Source organism: Cydia strobilella, chromosome 2 (assembly GCF_947568885.1).
Source record: "Cydia strobilella chromosome 2, ilCydStro3.1, whole genome shotgun sequence".
NCBI lineage: Eukaryota > Metazoa > Arthropoda > Insecta > Lepidoptera > Tortricidae > Cydia > Cydia strobilella.
Genome location: NC_086042.1, coordinates 27,677,228 through 27,697,026, shown reverse-complemented (window position 1 = coordinate 27,697,026; position 19,799 = coordinate 27,677,228). Strand labels below are relative to the sequence as shown.

The following is a 19,799-nucleotide window of genomic DNA, read 5'->3' as shown; positions in this document are numbered from 1 at the left end:
GTCGTTACGTGCTGGGCATAGAGTAACTTATACTAGAGCGGTACTGTCATAGTAAATTTTGTAACCCTAGTAAATTCACTGCCATCTTTCGACACACTTTAAAACTAAAAATGAAGATTTATAAAAATACGATAAAATGTATTTTAATATAGATAAATGATTTTTTTTAAATGCATTAATTATTTTTATTATTTTGACCCATGTTCTTTGACTGATATGCTTTAAAATTGTTAAATAACAAACGAAACAGTCAACGCCATCTATACGACAGTGGGCCAAAACTAGTGGCGCCCTGAACGAGAATCAAATTTTCTTGATTTTTTCCGTTTTTTCCTTAGACTGTAAACATCTATTACGGAGTTATATCTATCTTTGCTGGGGTAGTATTTTTTAAACAAGTTATGTAATTTATGTAATCGTGTGCCTTCAGTTCTTCGCGACAGCCATCTGGCACCCATCGCCCGAGCGCTACGTGCGCTTCACGGGCCGCTCGGCGTTGTATTCTGTACTACCCCCGTCCGACGTGTCCCTCCTGTACCGACTGGAGAACGGCCAGCGCTTACTGAACGCCGACGTGAACTGCGACACGGCGCACTACTCGCTGCGCGCCGACCAGCGACCTGCCTCACTCAGCGTCGCGTTGAGTACACCACATGAAAACTTCCAGTGAGTACGATATGTTGTCGACAAATCTCTCTCAAGATACTAATACAGAATACAGAACACAGAACTTTATTGGTAAAAGCAAATTTTACAGGTCACATTTTACATTTATATAAAAAAAATATATGCACATATGTTCGTTAATATAATGAATTACATATTTCATAACATTTTTAAACTTAAAAAAACATTATTAGATTAAAATATAGTTAACATTCATTTTTTTTTAAATTACCATGCAGAAGTCAACGACCTCATCGAGTATTTATAAATTCGTCAATGCTGTAGAATGCTTTTTCTATAAGCAGCAGTTTAAGTTTAGATTTAAATACTTGGTTACTATTTAAGTTAAGTATATCTGAGGGTAATGAATTGTAAATAGTTGGTCCCATGACGCTGAGTGACCGTCGTGATTTGGCGAGTCGGCGCCTCGGGGCAAGTAGCCGGGGACGTCGCTCACTACTAGAACGTTTATAGTTCTGTATGTTTTGCCTAACGTACATACACGCGGCCAGTATGTATACACAGGGTAGGGTAAGGATCTTGTGTTTACTTAACAACTGTTGTGCCGGATGGTCCACCGGCTTTCTATCAATTACACGAATGGCGCGGTTTTGCATTTTGAACGCTCTGTTCCTCTCCGCAGCCGTAGCCCACAGTTCCACTCCCTGAACTAAAATCGAGTGAAAATAACCATAGTTCCGGCCGGCTAACCGACAATTAACTAAAATAACAAATTATCTGGCAACCATCGCCCGAGCGCCTCACCGGCCTCTCGCCGTTGTATCATCAGGGTCTCAACCCTGGTCTCATATCTCGCACAGTTCAATTTCCCACCCGCAACATTACTCCTGGCAGTTGTAAACCATAACCGTCCCATTTTAATGTGGATATGTTTAACAGTACCTACTTACCGGACATATACTTTCAAGTTGCTGGAAATTTTAGAAAAAAATACTAGATATTCCTTATTTAGTGAGTGATTGTAAAACCTTATTAGCAAATACATACGGTCCGGCAATAGCCATGTTGTTGGTAATTATTTTTCTTTTCCAACTAGGGAACAAATCAAATTATTTTTATGAAATGTTAGGCTACCGGCGGACTTGATTACTTTTTCTTTAGTAAATAAATAAATAAAAATAAAAATCATTTATTTCGGACGATAGTACAATCCATATTTTGTTAGTTTAGTGTATGATATCTATGAAATAAAACTATGAAAACGGATTACATCGATAATAATCCGGGTAGCGATATAATCCGTTTTCATAGTTTTATTTCATGAGTAACTATCGCGGTAACCGAAGACAATATTATGTATGATATCTATTTCAGTTTATATTTTTCTTTTTTTACAGAACAATGAAACTAATAGGTGAAGTTGAGAACGAGATCGTGACGGGATCGTTCGTTACGGACACCACGGAATACGGCATTTCTGGACAAGTCCTTAACCGAGATCCTCTCGAGGTATTTTTTTTTTAATATGTCATTTCTACAATTTCCAAAAGCGAGAAGGAATTAAAGTAGGAATGTAAGAATTCACATGATTTTGCAATTAAATATTGAGTTTTGGTTGTCACCTGACGATATTCTTTATTTATTTATTTATTTATAAACAAACAGTCTCTTATATTAATAACTTGTTACAATATAGGGTAATAGACTTATAGACTTACAGTTTCCTAAAAAATAGTATGAAAACCATGTGACTTATATAAATACTAAATTAAACTAGAAATATAAATTCCAAGTTGTCAAAACAATGTTACAACAATACTCTTTCATTTTAACAAAAATAAAACAAGAATGGAAAATAAAACAAAAATGGATAAAAAATGGATAAAACTAAAATGGATAAATGGATAAAACTAAAATGGATAAATTGTAAACAAAACAAAAGTGCAATTAAAGTTAATTTTCTAATTAAAGCCTGTTAAAGCCTATTAATACACTTCAAGCACCATTCTTGAGCACCATGGCGACTAATTCAGGCATTCAAGGGCACTTTTTAACCGACTTCAAGATTTCAAAAGGAGGAGGTTATCAATTCGGTTGTATGTTTTTTTTTTATTTTTATTTTTTTATTTATTAGGAAAACTTACAGCTGAAGTAACACGTTAGGTAATAACATAGAAGCAGTGAGCCAATTACAAGTTTCCACAGATAGAAACTGCGTAAAGTGCATGGTGTGCGAAATTACAACTAATAATACTTACTAACTTATAAATATACTTTACTTGTCTTACTAGAGAGGGAAAATTGGTTTAAACAGTTAACGAGAAGAACAAAAGAGAGAAAAAAGAACAGGATAGAGATACAATGTTGAGTTAACACTTTTTCCACTGTTAACACTTAACAGTGGGAAAAGTCCTGAGACATTAGCTTACGTATCGAACTAAAGCTATCGCAGAACAGATCGATGAGATCATGACGTTTGCAAAGCTGATTTAAAGACTTACCAGCTCTTAGAAGGAAGGAGTTTTTCCTGTAATTAGTATGAACGGAGGGAATATGGAAGGTTTTTTTGGTGCGAGAGGATATGCGTGGGCGGACTGTGAAATTCAAGTTGGCTAGTAGATCAGGACAGTCTACATGGTTCTGAGCAATTTTCATAATATATATTACGTCGGATATATTACGCTGGATGTAGAGAGGTAGCAGATGAAGTTTTGCACAATGCTGTTTATAACTTTGTTTTGGAATTATTATGTTTGTTATGGTTACTTATTTAGTTCCGTTTTTCAGATGGCGCTGACTCTGGTCCCCAAAGGCAGCGGGTCGCCGCTGACGGTGCGCATGAAGACGGAGACGTCCCGCGCGCTGTACGCCGTGTCCGCGCAGCTCGCCGGCGCCGTCGCCGCCACCGTGCGCGCGCGCGCGGAGCTGGAGGCCAACTACACCGACCTCAGCGCCACGGTACAAGTATTGCTATCCTTATCTCTGACGGTGCGCATGAAGACGGGGACGTCCCGCGCGCTGTACGCCGTGTCCGCGCAGCTCGCCGGCGCCGTCGCCGCCACCGTGCGCGCGCGCGCGGAGCTGGAGGCCAACTACACCGACCTCAGCGCCACGGTACAAGTATTGCTATCCTTATCTCTGACGGTGCGCATGAAGACGGGGACGTCCCGCGCGCTGTACGCCGTGTCCGCGCAGCTCGCCGGCGCCGTCGCCGCCACCGTGCGCGCGCGCGCGGAGCTGGAGGCCAACTACACCGACCTCAGCGCCACGGTACAAGTATTGCTATCCTTATCTCTGACGGTGCGCATGAAGACGGGGACGTCCCGCGCGCTGTACGCCGTGTCCGCGCAGCTCGCCGGCGCCGTCGCCGCCACCGTGCGCGCGCGCGCGGAGCTGGAGGCCAACTACACCGACCTCAGCGCCACGGTACAAGTATTGCTATCCTTATCTCTGACGGTGCGCATGAAGACGGAGACGTCCCGCGCGCTGTACGCCGTGTCCGCGCAGCTCGCCGGCGCCGTCGCCGCCACCGTGCGCGCGCGCGCGGAGCTGGAGGCCAACTACACCGACCTCAGCGCCACGGTACAAGTATTGCTATCCTTATCTCTGACGGTGCGCATGAAGACGGAGACGTCCCGCGCGCTGTACGCCGTGTCCGCGCAGCTCGCCGGCGCCGTCGCCGCCACCGTGCGCGCGCGCGCGGAGCTGGAGGCCAACTACACCGACCTCAGCGCCACGGTACAAGTATTGCTATCCTTATCTCTGACGGTGCGCATGAAGACGGAGACGTCCCGCGCGCTGTACGCCGTGTCCGCGCAGCTCGCCGGCGCCGTCGCCGCCACCGTGCGCGCGCGCGCGGAGCTGGAGGCCAACTACACCGACCTCAGCGCCACGGTACAAGTATTGCTATCCTTATCTCTGACGGTGCGCATGAAGACGGAGACGTCCCGCGCGCTGTACGCCGTGTCCGCGCAGCTCGCCGGCGCCGTCGCCGCCACCGTGCGCGCGCGCGCGGAGCTGGAGGCCAACTACACCGACCTCAGCGCCACGGTACAAGTATTGCTATCCTTATCTCTGACGGTGCGCATGAAGACGGAGACGTCCCGCGCGCTGTACGCCGTGTCCGCGCAGCTCGCCGGCGCCGTCGCCGCCACCGTGCGCGCGCGCGCGGAGCTGGAGGCCAACTACACCGACCTCAGCGCCACGGTACAAGTATTGCTATCCTTATCTCTGACGGTGCGCATGAAGACGGAGACGTCCCGCGCGCTGTACGCCGTGTCCGCGCAGCTCGCCGGCGCCGTCGCCGCCACCGTGCGCGCGCGCGCGGAGCTGGAGGCCAACTACACCGACCTCAGCGCCACGGTACAAGTATTGCTATCCTTATCTCTGACGGTGCGCATGAAGACGGAGACGTCCCGCGCGCTGTACGCCGTGTCCGCGCAGCTCGCCGGCGCCGTCGCCGCCACCGTGCGCGCGCGCGCGGAGCTGGAGGCCAACTACACCGACCTCAGCGCCACGGTACAAGTATTGCTATCCTTATCTCTGACGGTGCGCATGAAGACGGAGACGTCCCGCGCGCTGTACGCCGTGTCCGCGCAGCTCGCCGGCGCCGTCGCCGCCACCGTGCGCGCGCGCGCGGAGCTGGAGGCCAACTACACCGACCTCAGCGCCACGGTACAAGTATTGCTATCCTTATCTCTGACGGTGCGCATGAAGACGGAGACGTCCCGCGCGCTGTACGCCGTGTCCGCGCAGCTCGCCGGCGCCGTCGCCGCCACCGTGCGCGCGCGCGCGGAGCTGGAGGCCAACTACACCGACCTCAGCGCCACGGTACAAGTATTGCTATCCTTATCTCTGACGGTGCGCATGAAGACGGAGACGTCCCGCGCGCTGTACGCCGTGTCCGCGCAGCTCGCCGGCGCCGTCGCCGCCACCGTGCGCGCGCGCGCGGAGCTGGAGGCCAACTACACCGACCTCAGCGCCACGGTACAAGTATTGCTATCCTTATCTCTGACGGTGCGCATGAAGACGGAGACGTCCCGCGCGCTGTACGCCGTGTCCGCGCAGCTCGCCGGCGCCGTCGCCGCCACCGTGCGCGCGCGCGCGGAGCTGGAGGCCAACTACACCGACCTCAGCGCCACGGTACAAGTATTGCTATCCTTATCTCTGACGGTGCGCATGAAGACGGAGACGTCCCGCGCGCTGTACGCCGTGTCCGCGCAGCTCGCCGGCGCCGTCGCCGCCACCGTGCGCGCGCGCGCGGAGCTGGAGGCCAACTACACCGACCTCAGCGCCACGGTACAAGTATTGCTATCCTTATCTCTGACGGTGCGCATGAAGACGGAGACGTCCCGCGCGCTGTACGCCGTGTCCGCGCAGCTCGCCGGCGCCGTCGCCGCCACCGTGCGCGCGCGCGCGGAGCTGGAGGCCAACTACACCGACCTCAGCGCCACGGTACAAGTATTGCTATCCTTATCTCTGACGGTGCGCATGAAGACGGAGACGTCCCGCGCGCTGTACGCCGTGTCCGCGCAGCTCGCCGGCGCCGTCGCCGCCACCGTGCGCGCGCGCGCGGAGCTGGAGGCCAACTACACCGACCTCAGCGCCACGGTACAAGTATTGCTATCCTTATCTCTGACGGTGCGCATGAAGACGGAGACGTCCCGCGCGCTGTACGCCGTGTCCGCGCAGCTCGCCGGCGCCGTCGCCGCCACCGTGCGCGCGCGCGCGGAGCTGGAGGCCAACTACACCGACCTCAGCGCCACGGTACAAGTATTGCTATCCTTATCTCTGACGGTGCGCATGAAGACGGAGACGTCCCGCGCGCTGTACGCCGTGTCCGCGCAGCTCGCCGGCGCCGTCGCCGCCACCGTGCGCGCGCGCGCGGAGCTGGAGGCCAACTACACCGACCTCAGCGCCACGGTACAAGTATTGCTATCCTTATCTCTGACGGTGCGCATGAAGACGGAGACGTCCCGCGCGCTGTACGCCGTGTCCGCGCAGCTCGCCGGCGCCGTCGCCGCCACCGTGCGCGCGCGCGCGGAGCTGGAGGCCAACTACACCGACCTCAGCGCCACGGTACAAGTATTGCTATCCTTATCTCTGACGGTGCGCATGAAGACGGAGACGTCCCGCGCGCTGTACGCCGTGTCCGCGCAGCTCGCCGGCGCCGTCGCCGCCACCGTGCGCGCGCGCGCGGAGCTGGAGGCCAACTACACCGACCTCAGCGCCACGGTACAAGTATTGCTATCCTTATCTCTGACGGTGCGCATGAAGACGGAGACGTCCCGCGCGCTGTACGCCGTGTCCGCGCAGCTCGCCGGCGCCGTCGCCGCCACCGTGCGCGCGCGCGCGGAGCTGGAGGCCAACTACACCGACCTCAGCGCCACGGTACAAGTATTGCTATCCTTATCTCTGACGGTGCGCATGAAGACGGAGACGTCCCGCGCGCTGTACGCCGTGTCCGCGCAGCTCGCCGGCGCCGTCGCCGCCACCGTGCGCGCGCGCGCGGAGCTGGAGGCCAACTACACCGACCTCAGCGCCACGGTACAAGTATTGCTATCCTTATCTCTGACGGTGCGCATGAAGACGGAGACGTCCCGCGCGCTGTACGCCGTGTCCGCGCAGCTCGCCGGCGCCGTCGCCGCCACCGTGCGCGCGCGCGCGGAGCTGGAGGCCAACTACACCGACCTCAGCGCCACGGTACAAGTATTGCTATCCTTATCTCTGACGGTGCGCATGAAGACGGAGACGTCCCGCGCGCTGTACGCCGTGTCCGCGCAGCTCGCCGGCGCCGTCGCCGCCACCGTGCGCGCGCGCGCGGAGCTGGAGGCCAACTACACCGACCTCAGCGCCACGGTACAAGTATTGCTATCCTTATCTCTGACGGTGCGCATGAAGACGGAGACGTCCCGCGCGCTGTACGCCGTGTCCGCGCAGCTCGCCGGCGCCGTCGCCGCCACCGTGCGCGCGCGCGCGGAGCTGGAGGCCAACTACACCGACCTCAGCGCCACGGTACAAGTATTGCTATCCTTATCTCTGACGGTGCGCATGAAGACGGAGACGTCCCGCGCGCTGTACGCCGTGTCCGCGCAGCTCGCCGGCGCCGTCGCCGCCACCGTGCGCGCGCGCGCGGAGCTGGAGGCCAACTACACCGACCTCAGCGCCACGGTACAAGTATTGCTATCCTTATCTCTGACGGTGCGCATGAAGACGGAGACGTCCCGCGCGCTGTACGCCGTGTCCGCGCAGCTCGCCGGCGCCGTCGCCGCCACCGTGCGCGCGCGCGCGGAGCTGGAGGCCAACTACACCGACCTCAGCGCCACGGTACAAGTATTGCTATCCTTATCTCTGACGGTGCGCATGAAGACGGAGACGTCCCGCGCGCTGTACGCCGTGTCCGCGCAGCTCGCCGGCGCCGTCGCCGCCACCGTGCGCGCGCGCGCGGAGCTGGAGGCCAACTACACCGACCTCAGCGCCACGGTACAAGTATTGCTATCCTTATCTCTGACGGTGCGCATGAAGACGGAGACGTCCCGCGCGCTGTACGCCGTGTCCGCGCAGCTCGCCGGCGCCGTCGCCGCCACCGTGCGCGCGCGCGCGGAGCTGGAGGCCAACTACACCGACCTCAGCGCCACGGTACAAGTATTGCTATCCTTATCTCTGACGGTGCGCATGAAGACGGAGACGTCCCGCGCGCTGTACGCCGTGTCCGCGCAGCTCGCCGGCGCCGTCGCCGCCACCGTGCGCGCGCGCGCGGAGCTGGAGGCCAACTACACCGACCTCAGCGCCACGGTACAAGTATTGCTATCCTTATCTCTGACGGTGCGCATGAAGACGGAGACGTCCCGCGCGCTGTACGCCGTGTCCGCGCAGCTCGCCGGCGCCGTCGCCGCCACCGTGCGCGCGCGCGCGGAGCTGGAGGCCAACTACACCGACCTCAGCGCCACGGTACAAGTATTGCTATCCTTATCTCTGACGGTGCGCATGAAGACGGAGACGTCCCGCGCGCTGTACGCCGTGTCCGCGCAGCTCGCCGGCGCCGTCGCCGCCACCGTGCGCGCGCGCGCGGAGCTGGAGGCCAACTACACCGACCTCAGCGCCACGGTACAAGTATTGCTATCCTTATCTCTGACGGTGCGCATGAAGACGGAGACGTCCCGCGCGCTGTACGCCGTGTCCGCGCAGCTCGCCGGCGCCGTCGCCGCCACCGTGCGCGCGCGCGCGGAGCTGGAGGCCAACTACACCGACCTCAGCGCCACGGTACAAGTATTGCTATCCTTATCTCTGACGGTGCGCATGAAGACGGAGACGTCCCGCGCGCTGTACGCCGTGTCCGCGCAGCTCGCCGGCGCCGTCGCCGCCACCGTGCGCGCGCGCGCGGAGCTGGAGGCCAACTACACCGACCTCAGCGCCACGGTACAAGTATTGCTATCCTTATCTCTGACGGTGCGCATGAAGACGGAGACGTCCCGCGCGCTGTACGCCGTGTCCGCGCAGCTCGCCGGCGCCGTCGCCGCCACCGTGCGCGCGCGCGCGGAGCTGGAGGCCAACTACACCGACCTCAGCGCCACGGTACAAGTATTGCTATCCTTATCTCTGACGGTGCGCATGAAGACGGAGACGTCCCGCGCGCTGTACGCCGTGTCCGCGCAGCTCGCCGGCGCCGTCGCCGCCACCGTGCGCGCGCGCGCGGAGCTGGAGGCCAACTACACCGACCTCAGCGCCACGGTACAAGTATTGCTATCCTTATCTCTGACGGTGCGCATGAAGACGGAGACGTCCCGCGCGCTGTACGCCGTGTCCGCGCAGCTCGCCGGCGCCGTCGCCGCCACCGTGCGCGCGCGCGCGGAGCTGGAGGCCAACTACACCGACCTCAGCGCCACGGTACAAGTATTGCTATCCTTATCTCTGACGGTGCGCATGAAGACGGAGACGTCCCGCGCGCTGTACGCCGTGTCCGCGCAGCTCGCCGGCGCCGTCGCCGCCACCGTGCGCGCGCGCGCGGAGCTGGAGGCCAACTACACCGACCTCAGCGCCACGGTACAAGTATTGCTATCCTTATCTCTGACGGTGCGCATGAAGACGGAGACGTCCCGCGCGCTGTACGCCGTGTCCGCGCAGCTCGCCGGCGCCGTCGCCGCCACCGTGCGCGCGCGCGCGGAGCTGGAGGCCAACTACACCGACCTCAGCGCCACGGTACAAGTATTGCTATCCTTATCTCTGACGGTGCGCATGAAGACGGAGACGTCCCGCGCGCTGTACGCCGTGTCCGCGCAGCTCGCCGGCGCCGTCGCCGCCACCGTGCGCGCGCGCGCGGAGCTGGAGGCCAACTACACCGACCTCAGCGCCACGGTACAAGTATTGCTATCCTTATCTCTGACGGTGCGCATGAAGACGGAGACGTCCCGCGCGCTGTACGCCGTGTCCGCGCAGCTCGCCGGCGCCGTCGCCGCCACCGTGCGCGCGCGCGCGGAGCTGGAGGCCAACTACACCGACCTCAGCGCCACGGTACAAGTATTGCTATCCTTATCTCTGACGGTGCGCATGAAGACGGAGACGTCCCGCGCGCTGTACGCCGTGTCCGCGCAGCTCGCCGGCGCCGTCGCCGCCACCGTGCGCGCGCGCGCGGAGCTGGAGGCCAACTACACCGACCTCAGCGCCACGGTACAAGTATTGCTATCCTTATCTCTGACGGTGCGCATGAAGACGGAGACGTCCCGCGCGCTGTACGCCGTGTCCGCGCAGCTCGCCGGCGCCGTCGCCGCCACCGTGCGCGCGCGCGCGGAGCTGGAGGCCAACTACACCGACCTCAGCGCCACGGTACAAGTATTGCTATCCTTATCTCTGACGGTGCGCATGAAGACGGAGACGTCCCGCGCGCTGTACGCCGTGTCCGCGCAGCTCGCCGGCGCCGTCGCCGCCACCGTGCGCGCGCGCGCGGAGCTGGAGGCCAACTACACCGACCTCAGCGCCACGGTACAAGTATTGCTATCCTTATCTCTGACGGTGCGCATGAAGACGGAGACGTCCCGCGCGCTGTACGCCGTGTCCGCGCAGCTCGCCGGCGCCGTCGCCGCCACCGTGCGCGCGCGCGCGGAGCTGGAGGCCAACTACACCGACCTCAGCGCCACGGTACAAGTATTGCTATCCTTATCTCTGACGGTGCGCATGAAGACGGAGACGTCCCGCGCGCTGTACGCCGTGTCCGCGCAGCTCGCCGGCGCCGTCGCCGCCACCGTGCGCGCGCGCGCGGAGCTGGAGGCCAACTACACCGACCTCAGCGCCACGGTACAAGTATTGCTATCCTTATCTCTGACGGTGCGCATGAAGACGGAGACGTCCCGCGCGCTGTACGCCGTGTCCGCGCAGCTCGCCGGCGCCGTCGCCGCCACCGTGCGCGCGCGCGCGGAGCTGGAGGCCAACTACACCGACCTCAGCGCCACGGTACAAGTATTGCTATCCTTATCTCTGACGGTGCGCATGAAGACGGAGACGTCCCGCGCGCTGTACGCCGTGTCCGCGCAGCTCGCCGGCGCCGTCGCCGCCACCGTGCGCGCGCGCGCGGAGCTGGAGGCCAACTACACCGACCTCAGCGCCACGGTACAAGTATTGCTATCCTTATCTCTGACGGTGCGCATGAAGACGGAGACGTCCCGCGCGCTGTACGCCGTGTCCGCGCAGCTCGCCGGCGCCGTCGCCGCCACCGTGCGCGCGCGCGCGGAGCTGGAGGCCAACTACACCGACCTCAGCGCCACGGTACAAGTATTGCTATCCTTATCTCTGACGGTGCGCATGAAGACGGAGACGTCCCGCGCGCTGTACGCCGTGTCCGCGCAGCTCGCCGGCGCCGTCGCCGCCACCGTGCGCGCGCGCGCGGAGCTGGAGGCCAACTACACCGACCTCAGCGCCACGGTACAAGTATTGCTATCCTTATCTCTGACGGTGCGCATGAAGACGGAGACGTCCCGCGCGCTGTACGCCGTGTCCGCGCAGCTCGCCGGCGCCGTCGCCGCCACCGTGCGCGCGCGCGCGGAGCTGGAGGCCAACTACACCGACCTCAGCGCCACGGTACAAGTATTGCTATCCTTATCTCTGACGGTGCGCATGAAGACGGAGACGTCCCGCGCGCTGTACGCCGTGTCCGCGCAGCTCGCCGGCGCCGTCGCCGCCACCGTGCGCGCGCGCGCGGAGCTGGAGGCCAACTACACCGACCTCAGCGCCACGGTACAAGTATTGCTATCCTTATCTCTGACGGTGCGCATGAAGACGGAGACGTCCCGCGCGCTGTACGCCGTGTCCGCGCAGCTCGCCGGCGCCGTCGCCGCCACCGTGCGCGCGCGCGCGGAGCTGGAGGCCAACTACACCGACCTCAGCGCCACGGTACAAGTATTGCTATCCTTATCTCTGACGGTGCGCATGAAGACGGAGACGTCCCGCGCGCTGTACGCCGTGTCCGCGCAGCTCGCCGGCGCCGTCGCCGCCACCGTGCGCGCGCGCGCGGAGCTGGAGGCCAACTACACCGACCTCAGCGCCACGGTACAAGTATTGCTATCCTTATCTCTGACGGTGCGCATGAAGACGGAGACGTCCCGCGCGCTGTACGCCGTGTCCGCGCAGCTCGCCGGCGCCGTCGCCGCCACCGTGCGCGCGCGCGCGGAGCTGGAGGCCAACTACACCGACCTCAGCGCCACGGTACAAGTATTGCTATCCTTATCTCTGACGGTGCGCATGAAGACGGAGACGTCCCGCGCGCTGTACGCCGTGTCCGCGCAGCTCGCCGGCGCCGTCGCCGCCACCGTGCGCGCGCGCGCGGAGCTGGAGGCCAACTACACCGACCTCAGCGCCACGGTACAAGTATTGCTATCCTTATCTCTGACGGTGCGCATGAAGACGGAGACGTCCCGCGCGCTGTACGCCGTGTCCGCGCAGCTCGCCGGCGCCGTCGCCGCCACCGTGCGCGCGCGCGCGGAGCTGGAGGCCAACTACACCGACCTCAGCGCCACGGTACAAGTATTGCTATCCTTATCTCTGACGGTGCGCATGAAGACGGAGACGTCCCGCGCGCTGTACGCCGTGTCCGCGCAGCTCGCCGGCGCCGTCGCCGCCACCGTGCGCGCGCGCGCGGAGCTGGAGGCCAACTACACCGACCTCAGCGCCACGGTACAAGTATTGCTATCCTTATCTCTGACGGTGCGCATGAAGACGGAGACGTCCCGCGCGCTGTACGCCGTGTCCGCGCAGCTCGCCGGCGCCGTCGCCGCCACCGTGCGCGCGCGCGCGGAGCTGGAGGCCAACTACACCGACCTCAGCGCCACGGTACAAGTATTGCTATCCTTATCTCTGACGGTGCGCATGAAGACGGAGACGTCCCGCGCGCTGTACGCCGTGTCCGCGCAGCTCGCCGGCGCCGTCGCCGCCACCGTGCGCGCGCGCGCGGAGCTGGAGGCCAACTACACCGACCTCAGCGCCACGGTACAAGTATTGCTATCCTTATCTCTGACGGTGCGCATGAAGACGGAGACGTCCCGCGCGCTGTACGCCGTGTCCGCGCAGCTCGCCGGCGCCGTCGCCGCCACCGTGCGCGCGCGCGCGGAGCTGGAGGCCAACTACACCGACCTCAGCGCCACGGTACAAGTATTGCTATCCTTATCTCTCGCGCTGCGGACATAAGAGCAGGGGTGTCACACTGCTTGCTTCAAAGTCAAAGTCAAAATATTCTTTACAGTACATATGGTGCTACTTTCTCGCACTAGTGCGTAAAGTGCACTTTTCGTGCATATATCGAAAGTTTAAAGGGCCATATGTACTGTAAAACGTTGTTCGATACACGTGCGAAAAGGTAATTCGCAACTCGTGTCGATTTAAAACACTCCCTGCGGTCGTGTTTTAATTTATCGCCACTCGTTTCGAATTTCCTCTTTTCCGCACTTGTAACGAAAATAACTATATTTAAATTATGGATGGTATAGAAAGGATGCCAATCTCTTATGGCAGAATTGTTGCAAAAGTGACCGCTTTCAGCTTTAAATAATAGTTCCTAATCTCTCCGGTGGCGCTAGTTAGGCTCTGGGACATGAGTATAACATGAACCAACAAATAACCCGACCAAATTACGTAGGTTGTTTTTGGTAGTATTTCGGTGTATGGTGGCGCCGCCTAATTACTGTTTTTTGATGGACACTTTTCATACATAGAGATTTGGCTCCTTGATATAGTCTCCATGATTCAAATAGGCCTAGCAACAAGCACTTTTAAATTGTCAAGTTTTACAAATATTACCTTCGAGCAAACTCGCCTCCGTTCGGCTCAGCATTGCTCCGAGCAATTATTAGGGTTGCCACAACTTGACGTCACAGATAAGATAATGACTTGAATTTTGACAACCCTAAATAGCCGAAAGGAATAGTGTCATATATTAGAAAGGGACAGCATGATTCGACCCTGAACCGCTGTCAAACGTCGGTTTTATAGGAAGTTTCCTTTCTGTACGGTAGTACTATTACTTATTATGTGATAAGCGTGTGAAAGAGAAGTGTCGAATGTAACGGCTAACATAATAGTTTGATTGACAAATTAAAAAATACTTGTAAAATATTTTTTAATAATCTAACTGACGGACATATTTGTTGGTACACTAGCCTATGATTGTGAATCTAACCTTACAAAATATTTCAGATTGACATGCCTCAATCGAAAGGCAAAGAGTATTACTTCAAATCGCGCGTGGATTCTTACCCCGATCTCCGGCGCGTCATGAAAGTAGATGCAGTTACTCCGATCAAAAGGCTCAGCTCGATCAAAGCAGACTCCGACTTCCTGTAAGTATTTTGATGGAACTTTTTAACAACTAATAAGCTTCCAAATGGACACTTGCGATTCCAGGTCACATACAAGATGCCTACCCTTCAAATTTGTTTATTCCTCTTTTTAAACCTACTCTTGAGAAAACTGACGATTATGGAAGGAAATGCCTCTGAAATGCTCAGTGCTGAACTGCTGAACCAATTAGGTTCTAGGGTCTAGGAATAAGGAAGACATGTAAGGATTGATGTTTCAGTCAATGTCAGTCACGTCGAATCCTCCTTAGGGTGAAATAGGTACAAAGAATTAATTGTAAAAAATATTAGCATTTAAACTAAGCTGTACTTAAACTGATGTAAACTTACATTTATTTATTTATGTCATGATAGTGGGAACTTTATACGATACTTTACATTTTTTTTTTGTTTTTTTTTTTTTTAAATATTGTATTTCTAATGTGCGATATTTTGTTTTAGTTTCGGCCCGAAAACTGGCTATCTTATATGCAAATACGACTTGCCAGACATGAAAGGAAATGGAGACCTAAAATGGAGTTTCCTGATTGGCGATCTATATATAAAGGTATCGTAACATGAATGTTTATAGAGATTGAAATCGTGGCAGGGTCGCCATGTGATGGGTTTTGAATTATGGTCTATCGTCTGTCTAGAATTCTGGATGTATGGTTACATTGGTCACACATTTAAAAGCAATGAAAATAAAGGGTTACTTTACATTGATTCATAAGAAATTAGCCGTTTTTATTGATTTTGAGTGTATTTGTTCTATTTTTTGCAGACGATAATGCTAAAGACGCTTTTTTAAATTAGTTTTAGACTGTTTTTTAAGGAATCCGTACCCAAAGGGTAAAAACGGGACCCTATTACTAAAACTCCTCTGTCCGTCTGTCTGTCAGCAGGCTGTGTCTCATCAACCGTGATAGCTAGACAGTTGAAATTTTCACAGATGATGTATTTCTGTTGCCGCTATAACAACAAATACTAAAAAGTACGGAACCCACGGTGGGCGAGTCCGACTCGCACTTGGCCGGTTTTTTTAAATATATGACATGAATTCCACAGGCACTAGGCAAGCAGAACCTTAAAGACATTAAGAAAAGCGTAGACCTGGACATTTACTTCGGCAACAGCACCACCCCAGAGGGACTCTTAAAGAACGACGCTGGTTTCAAGATGGATCTCGATCACATTTGGCAGTAAGATTTATTATTCTTTTATAACTGCTAGCAAAAAAAATGTCTTCAGAATTCAAATATAATATGTTTCTTTATTAACTAAATACTTACCACCTTATGCCACGCCTTACTGGCGTTTATGAACGCCATTAGTTATTTCGTGACTGTATACAGGGTGGCTAAAAAATAAGTACATTCCCGTTGCCAGGGAGGTTTTGGGATTATACTGAGCAACTTTTACTAAGGGACCAACCCCGAAATCATGAAAAAAAATTTGGCTGTTTCATACATTTCGGCTGGTCCATTTTCTATGGGAGGTTAAATTTTTTTTTGCGATTTCGTGGTTGGTCCCATAGTAAAAGTTGCTCAGTATAATCCCAAAACCTCCCTGGCATGGGAAATGCACTTATTATTTAGCCACCGTGTATAATATGGAATAGATATGGAATTAATGCTCAAAACCTCAACATAAATAGCTGCTGATGCTGATAAATAATAGTTGGACTAACCACAACGCAAAAACCAGAATACCTAATTAAGTATGAACATTTAATTAGTTCGAACCACGAGATGACTGTTTCAAGACATTTCATAATTGATCTTATCTTTCTTATGTAGACAAGAAACATGCTCGAGCATTTTACATTTAATTTAGGTAAATTATAAATGTTAGAAATTATTTAAAATAAGATACGATTGTAAATAGGTTCGTCTCGATTAAAATGTTCTGTTTAACATTTAAAACTTTCGCGTTTTGAACACATATTAAATCACATTTACAATCGGGTCTATCGCGAATTTATTTTGTTACCTTTATTTACCGACGTTTCGACACAGGTTTCACTGGTCGTGGTCGCAGCTAACTGACGTCCCAGCAAAACCACCACGACCACGACCAGTGAAACCTGTGTCGAAACGTCGGTAAATAAAGGTAACAAAATAAATTCGCGATAGACCCGATTGTAAATGTGATTTAATATGTGTTCTGTTTAACCCCCCAGAATCGGTGCAAACGCGTCCTTCGGTCTCGCTATGAACCAACGAGTGAAGCTCATCATCAATGCGATCCTGCCGAAGCCTAACCTGGATGTCCATACGATTTACGTCGATGGCAGTGTGACCGGCCCTCGAGGCGAAGGAAAGGACTTAGTAGCCGAATATAGGACTGACGTTACTGGCATTCTTACTGGCTTTAGAGGCAACGTGAGTACCTATTACATACATATATACATACATATAATCACGCCTATTTCCCGGAGGGGTAGGCAGAGATCACGGATTTCCACTTGCTACGATCCTGGCATACCTCTTTCGCTTCCTTCACTTTCATAACATTCCTCATACACGCTCGCCGGTTTAGGGTGCTGCTCTTGACCTGGCCTTTCTTCAGGATTTCCCTGTTCTGATCAGAGAAAGTCCGCCGAGGTCTGCCCCTTCCAACTCCCGTTTCTGCCTCTCCCTTATACACTTTCTTTGTTAGCCTTCTTTCACTCATTCTTTCCACGTGTCCAAACCATCTCAACATACCTTTCTCAATTTTTGTCACTACATCTTCGCTCAGTCCACACTTTCCCCTTATAACACTGATCCTAATTCTATCTTGTAATCTCACACCACACACACTTCTCAACGCTCTCATTTCCACTGCATTCACTTGGCTCTGATGCCTCTTCTGCCATACCCAACTTTCGCTACCATACATAAGTACCTATTAATACAGAATTTACAACTACCAGCTGCTGCAAGTTCTGTTGTGTTTCTTTGACTACTGCTATATTATTTCTATCTAATAGCGTACGGAGGCAAGGCACTGCAACGGCCAGTTTTATGAAGCGCCCGTGTAGACTATCAACCGAGTCTAAGCAACTCTAATAGGGTATTTGACTACTAGTAAAATTAGCTTCTTTTTTCGAACTGTCAAAACGATTGTGCTACTATGAAATTTATATCAAACACTAGCATGTGACGTCACAATCAAATTCTCTACTCTTTATAATTTTATACGGGGTTTAAAATATAAATTGTGTAAAAATAACTGCTGTCTACGTTTGGTGCTTTATTTCTTGCATGGTGTAAAATAATTTATTTAAATACAGTCAAATACCTTATTAGATTCGGTCGCTAGCCACGAAATGAGAGTGATCTTTATTATCGCTCTATGTACAGGTTTTTTCATCACGCGCGCCAGTTTCATATCGCCAACGAGTTTACTAGTAGGATTTTATTTTGTTGCGTTGTCATCAATCGAAGCAGAGTACATGGCCTTTATGCCGACAGGATTGACGAAGTCATTTCGTCTTACTCTATCTACATCTTACTGTACCTAATTAAGGCGGTGGCGTTGTGACTTGTCGAATCCTATTTTCTACAGCTCCTTTACATGGTGCCAATTGATTATTTTGGAAAATGTGAGAATGTTTTACGCTTTCTGCGCGGACGAAGTAGCGAGTAGAAGCTAATTATACGTTTCCTAAACACAACGGTGTCTTCCAGATGGTTCTCCTGGACACCAACTTTGACGGCAACGCGACCGTCGTCTGGACGTCCGAGGACCGCCAGCACAAGACCATCAACAACCTCATCAACTACCGCTGGGACACCAACGAGACGCGAGAACTCAAATACGTGTTGAACAGCCCGCTTTACGTCGATGTATCGACGCTGGATCTGTACGGGATTTACGAGAAGGACTTCGTTCATGGATACCAGATTGTCAAGTTAGTATAGCTGCAAAAGTGCATGCCCAGTATGAACGAATTCCATTCATATAGCTGACGAGCGGCGGCGTCTAGTCAACTCTCGACGCAACGTTGACGCAACTACGCAGCGACGCCATTTTCCATAGCGCTGACTAGACGCCGACGCTAAAAAGACGCTAGTGTGGGGTGGCCCATAAAGTGCATACACATTTACCGAAGACCGTTACAAGACCATCAACAACCTCATCAACTACCGCTGGGACACCAACAAGACGCGAGAACTCAAATACGTGTTGAACAGCCCGCTTTACGTCGATGTATCGACGCTGGATCTGTACGGGATTTACGAGAAGGACTTCGTACATACCAGATTGTCAAGTTAGTATAGCTGCAAAAGTGCATACCCAGTATGAACGAATTCCATTTATATAGCTGACGAGCGGCGGAGTCTAGTCAACTCTCGACGCAACGTTGACGCAACTACGCAGCGACGCCATTTTCCATAGCGCTGTCTAGACGCTGACGCTCAAAAGACGCTAGTGTGTGGTGGCCCATAAAGTGCATACACATTTACCGAAGACCGTTACAAGACCATTAACAACCTCATCAACTACCGCTGGGACACCAACGAGACGCGAGAACTCAAATACGTGTTGAACAGCCCGCTTTACGTCGATGTATCGACGCTCGATCTGTATGGGATTTACGAGAAGGACTTCGTACATGGATACCAGATTGTCAAGTTAGTATAGCTGCAAAAGTGCATACCCACTGTAGTGTTGTTACCTTCTTGTTTCCGTCTCAAACGTCACGTGGACGCAGTGGGGACGGGCGTCTGCTAGGGAGTTGCCGTCCGGCCGTCCTAGAGTGTGGTCACAGAATAAGTAATAGTATTATCATACAGAACGGCCGCGCCCCGCCCCGCTCCGACTCGAATTACCTCGCCCCGCGACAGAAATCTGGCGGACTTCTGGCGTGCTCTCAGTACTATTTTTAAGCAACTTACTCACACTATGACGCATGTGTACGGACGTACCGTTCACACATGGAAACGCGAGTGATTTTTGATGTATAGCGTGTCCGCCCTGTGGTGTGGTGGTGAGTTGGAGTAATTTAATTTAATTTAATTTAATTTTAAGTAATGATAATCTGACAATCATTACATTATGACTTTCAATAATTGTGACAAACAAAGCGACCCCGCTTGAAACATCTGGACACGATTTTTTTTAGACTAAAGCGCGTGTGTTAACATTATGGACACTTGACCTGCTTAGCTATGTACTTCTGCCCAGGGATCGTGAGCGGTATAACTTAAAATCTAAATATCGCTTAGCAATTGAAATATGTCTTTGATATTGTAGAATGGTATTTAGGTAAGGACAATGAGTTATCATATCACCTAAATGAAATGGAAAAATATACATAAACAACCTTCTTCTTCCTGCCTCTGTCCCAGTTCATCTGGGGTCGGG

General features: G+C 53.8%; 1 protein-coding gene across 1 annotated transcript in view; it reads left to right on the top strand.

The window, feature by feature from the left end:
- LOC134755147 (uncharacterized) overlaps nucleotides 1-19,799 on the top strand; it is a 103,787-nt gene that overhangs the window by 46,859 nt on the left and 37,129 nt on the right. Inside the window, exons 41-48 of the mRNA XM_063691632.1 lie at nucleotides 431-666; nucleotides 2,025-2,136; nucleotides 3,415-3,585; nucleotides 14,305-14,447; nucleotides 14,907-15,012; nucleotides 15,513-15,646; nucleotides 16,627-16,828; nucleotides 18,119-18,342. Of these exons, the coding sequence (XP_063547702.1) occupies nucleotides 431-666; nucleotides 2,025-2,136; nucleotides 3,415-3,585; nucleotides 14,305-14,447; nucleotides 14,907-15,012; nucleotides 15,513-15,646; nucleotides 16,627-16,828; nucleotides 18,119-18,342 (1,328 nt within the window). The remainder of the gene's footprint in view (nucleotides 1-430; nucleotides 667-2,024; nucleotides 2,137-3,414; nucleotides 3,586-14,304; nucleotides 14,448-14,906; nucleotides 15,013-15,512; nucleotides 15,647-16,626; nucleotides 16,829-18,118; nucleotides 18,343-19,799) is intronic.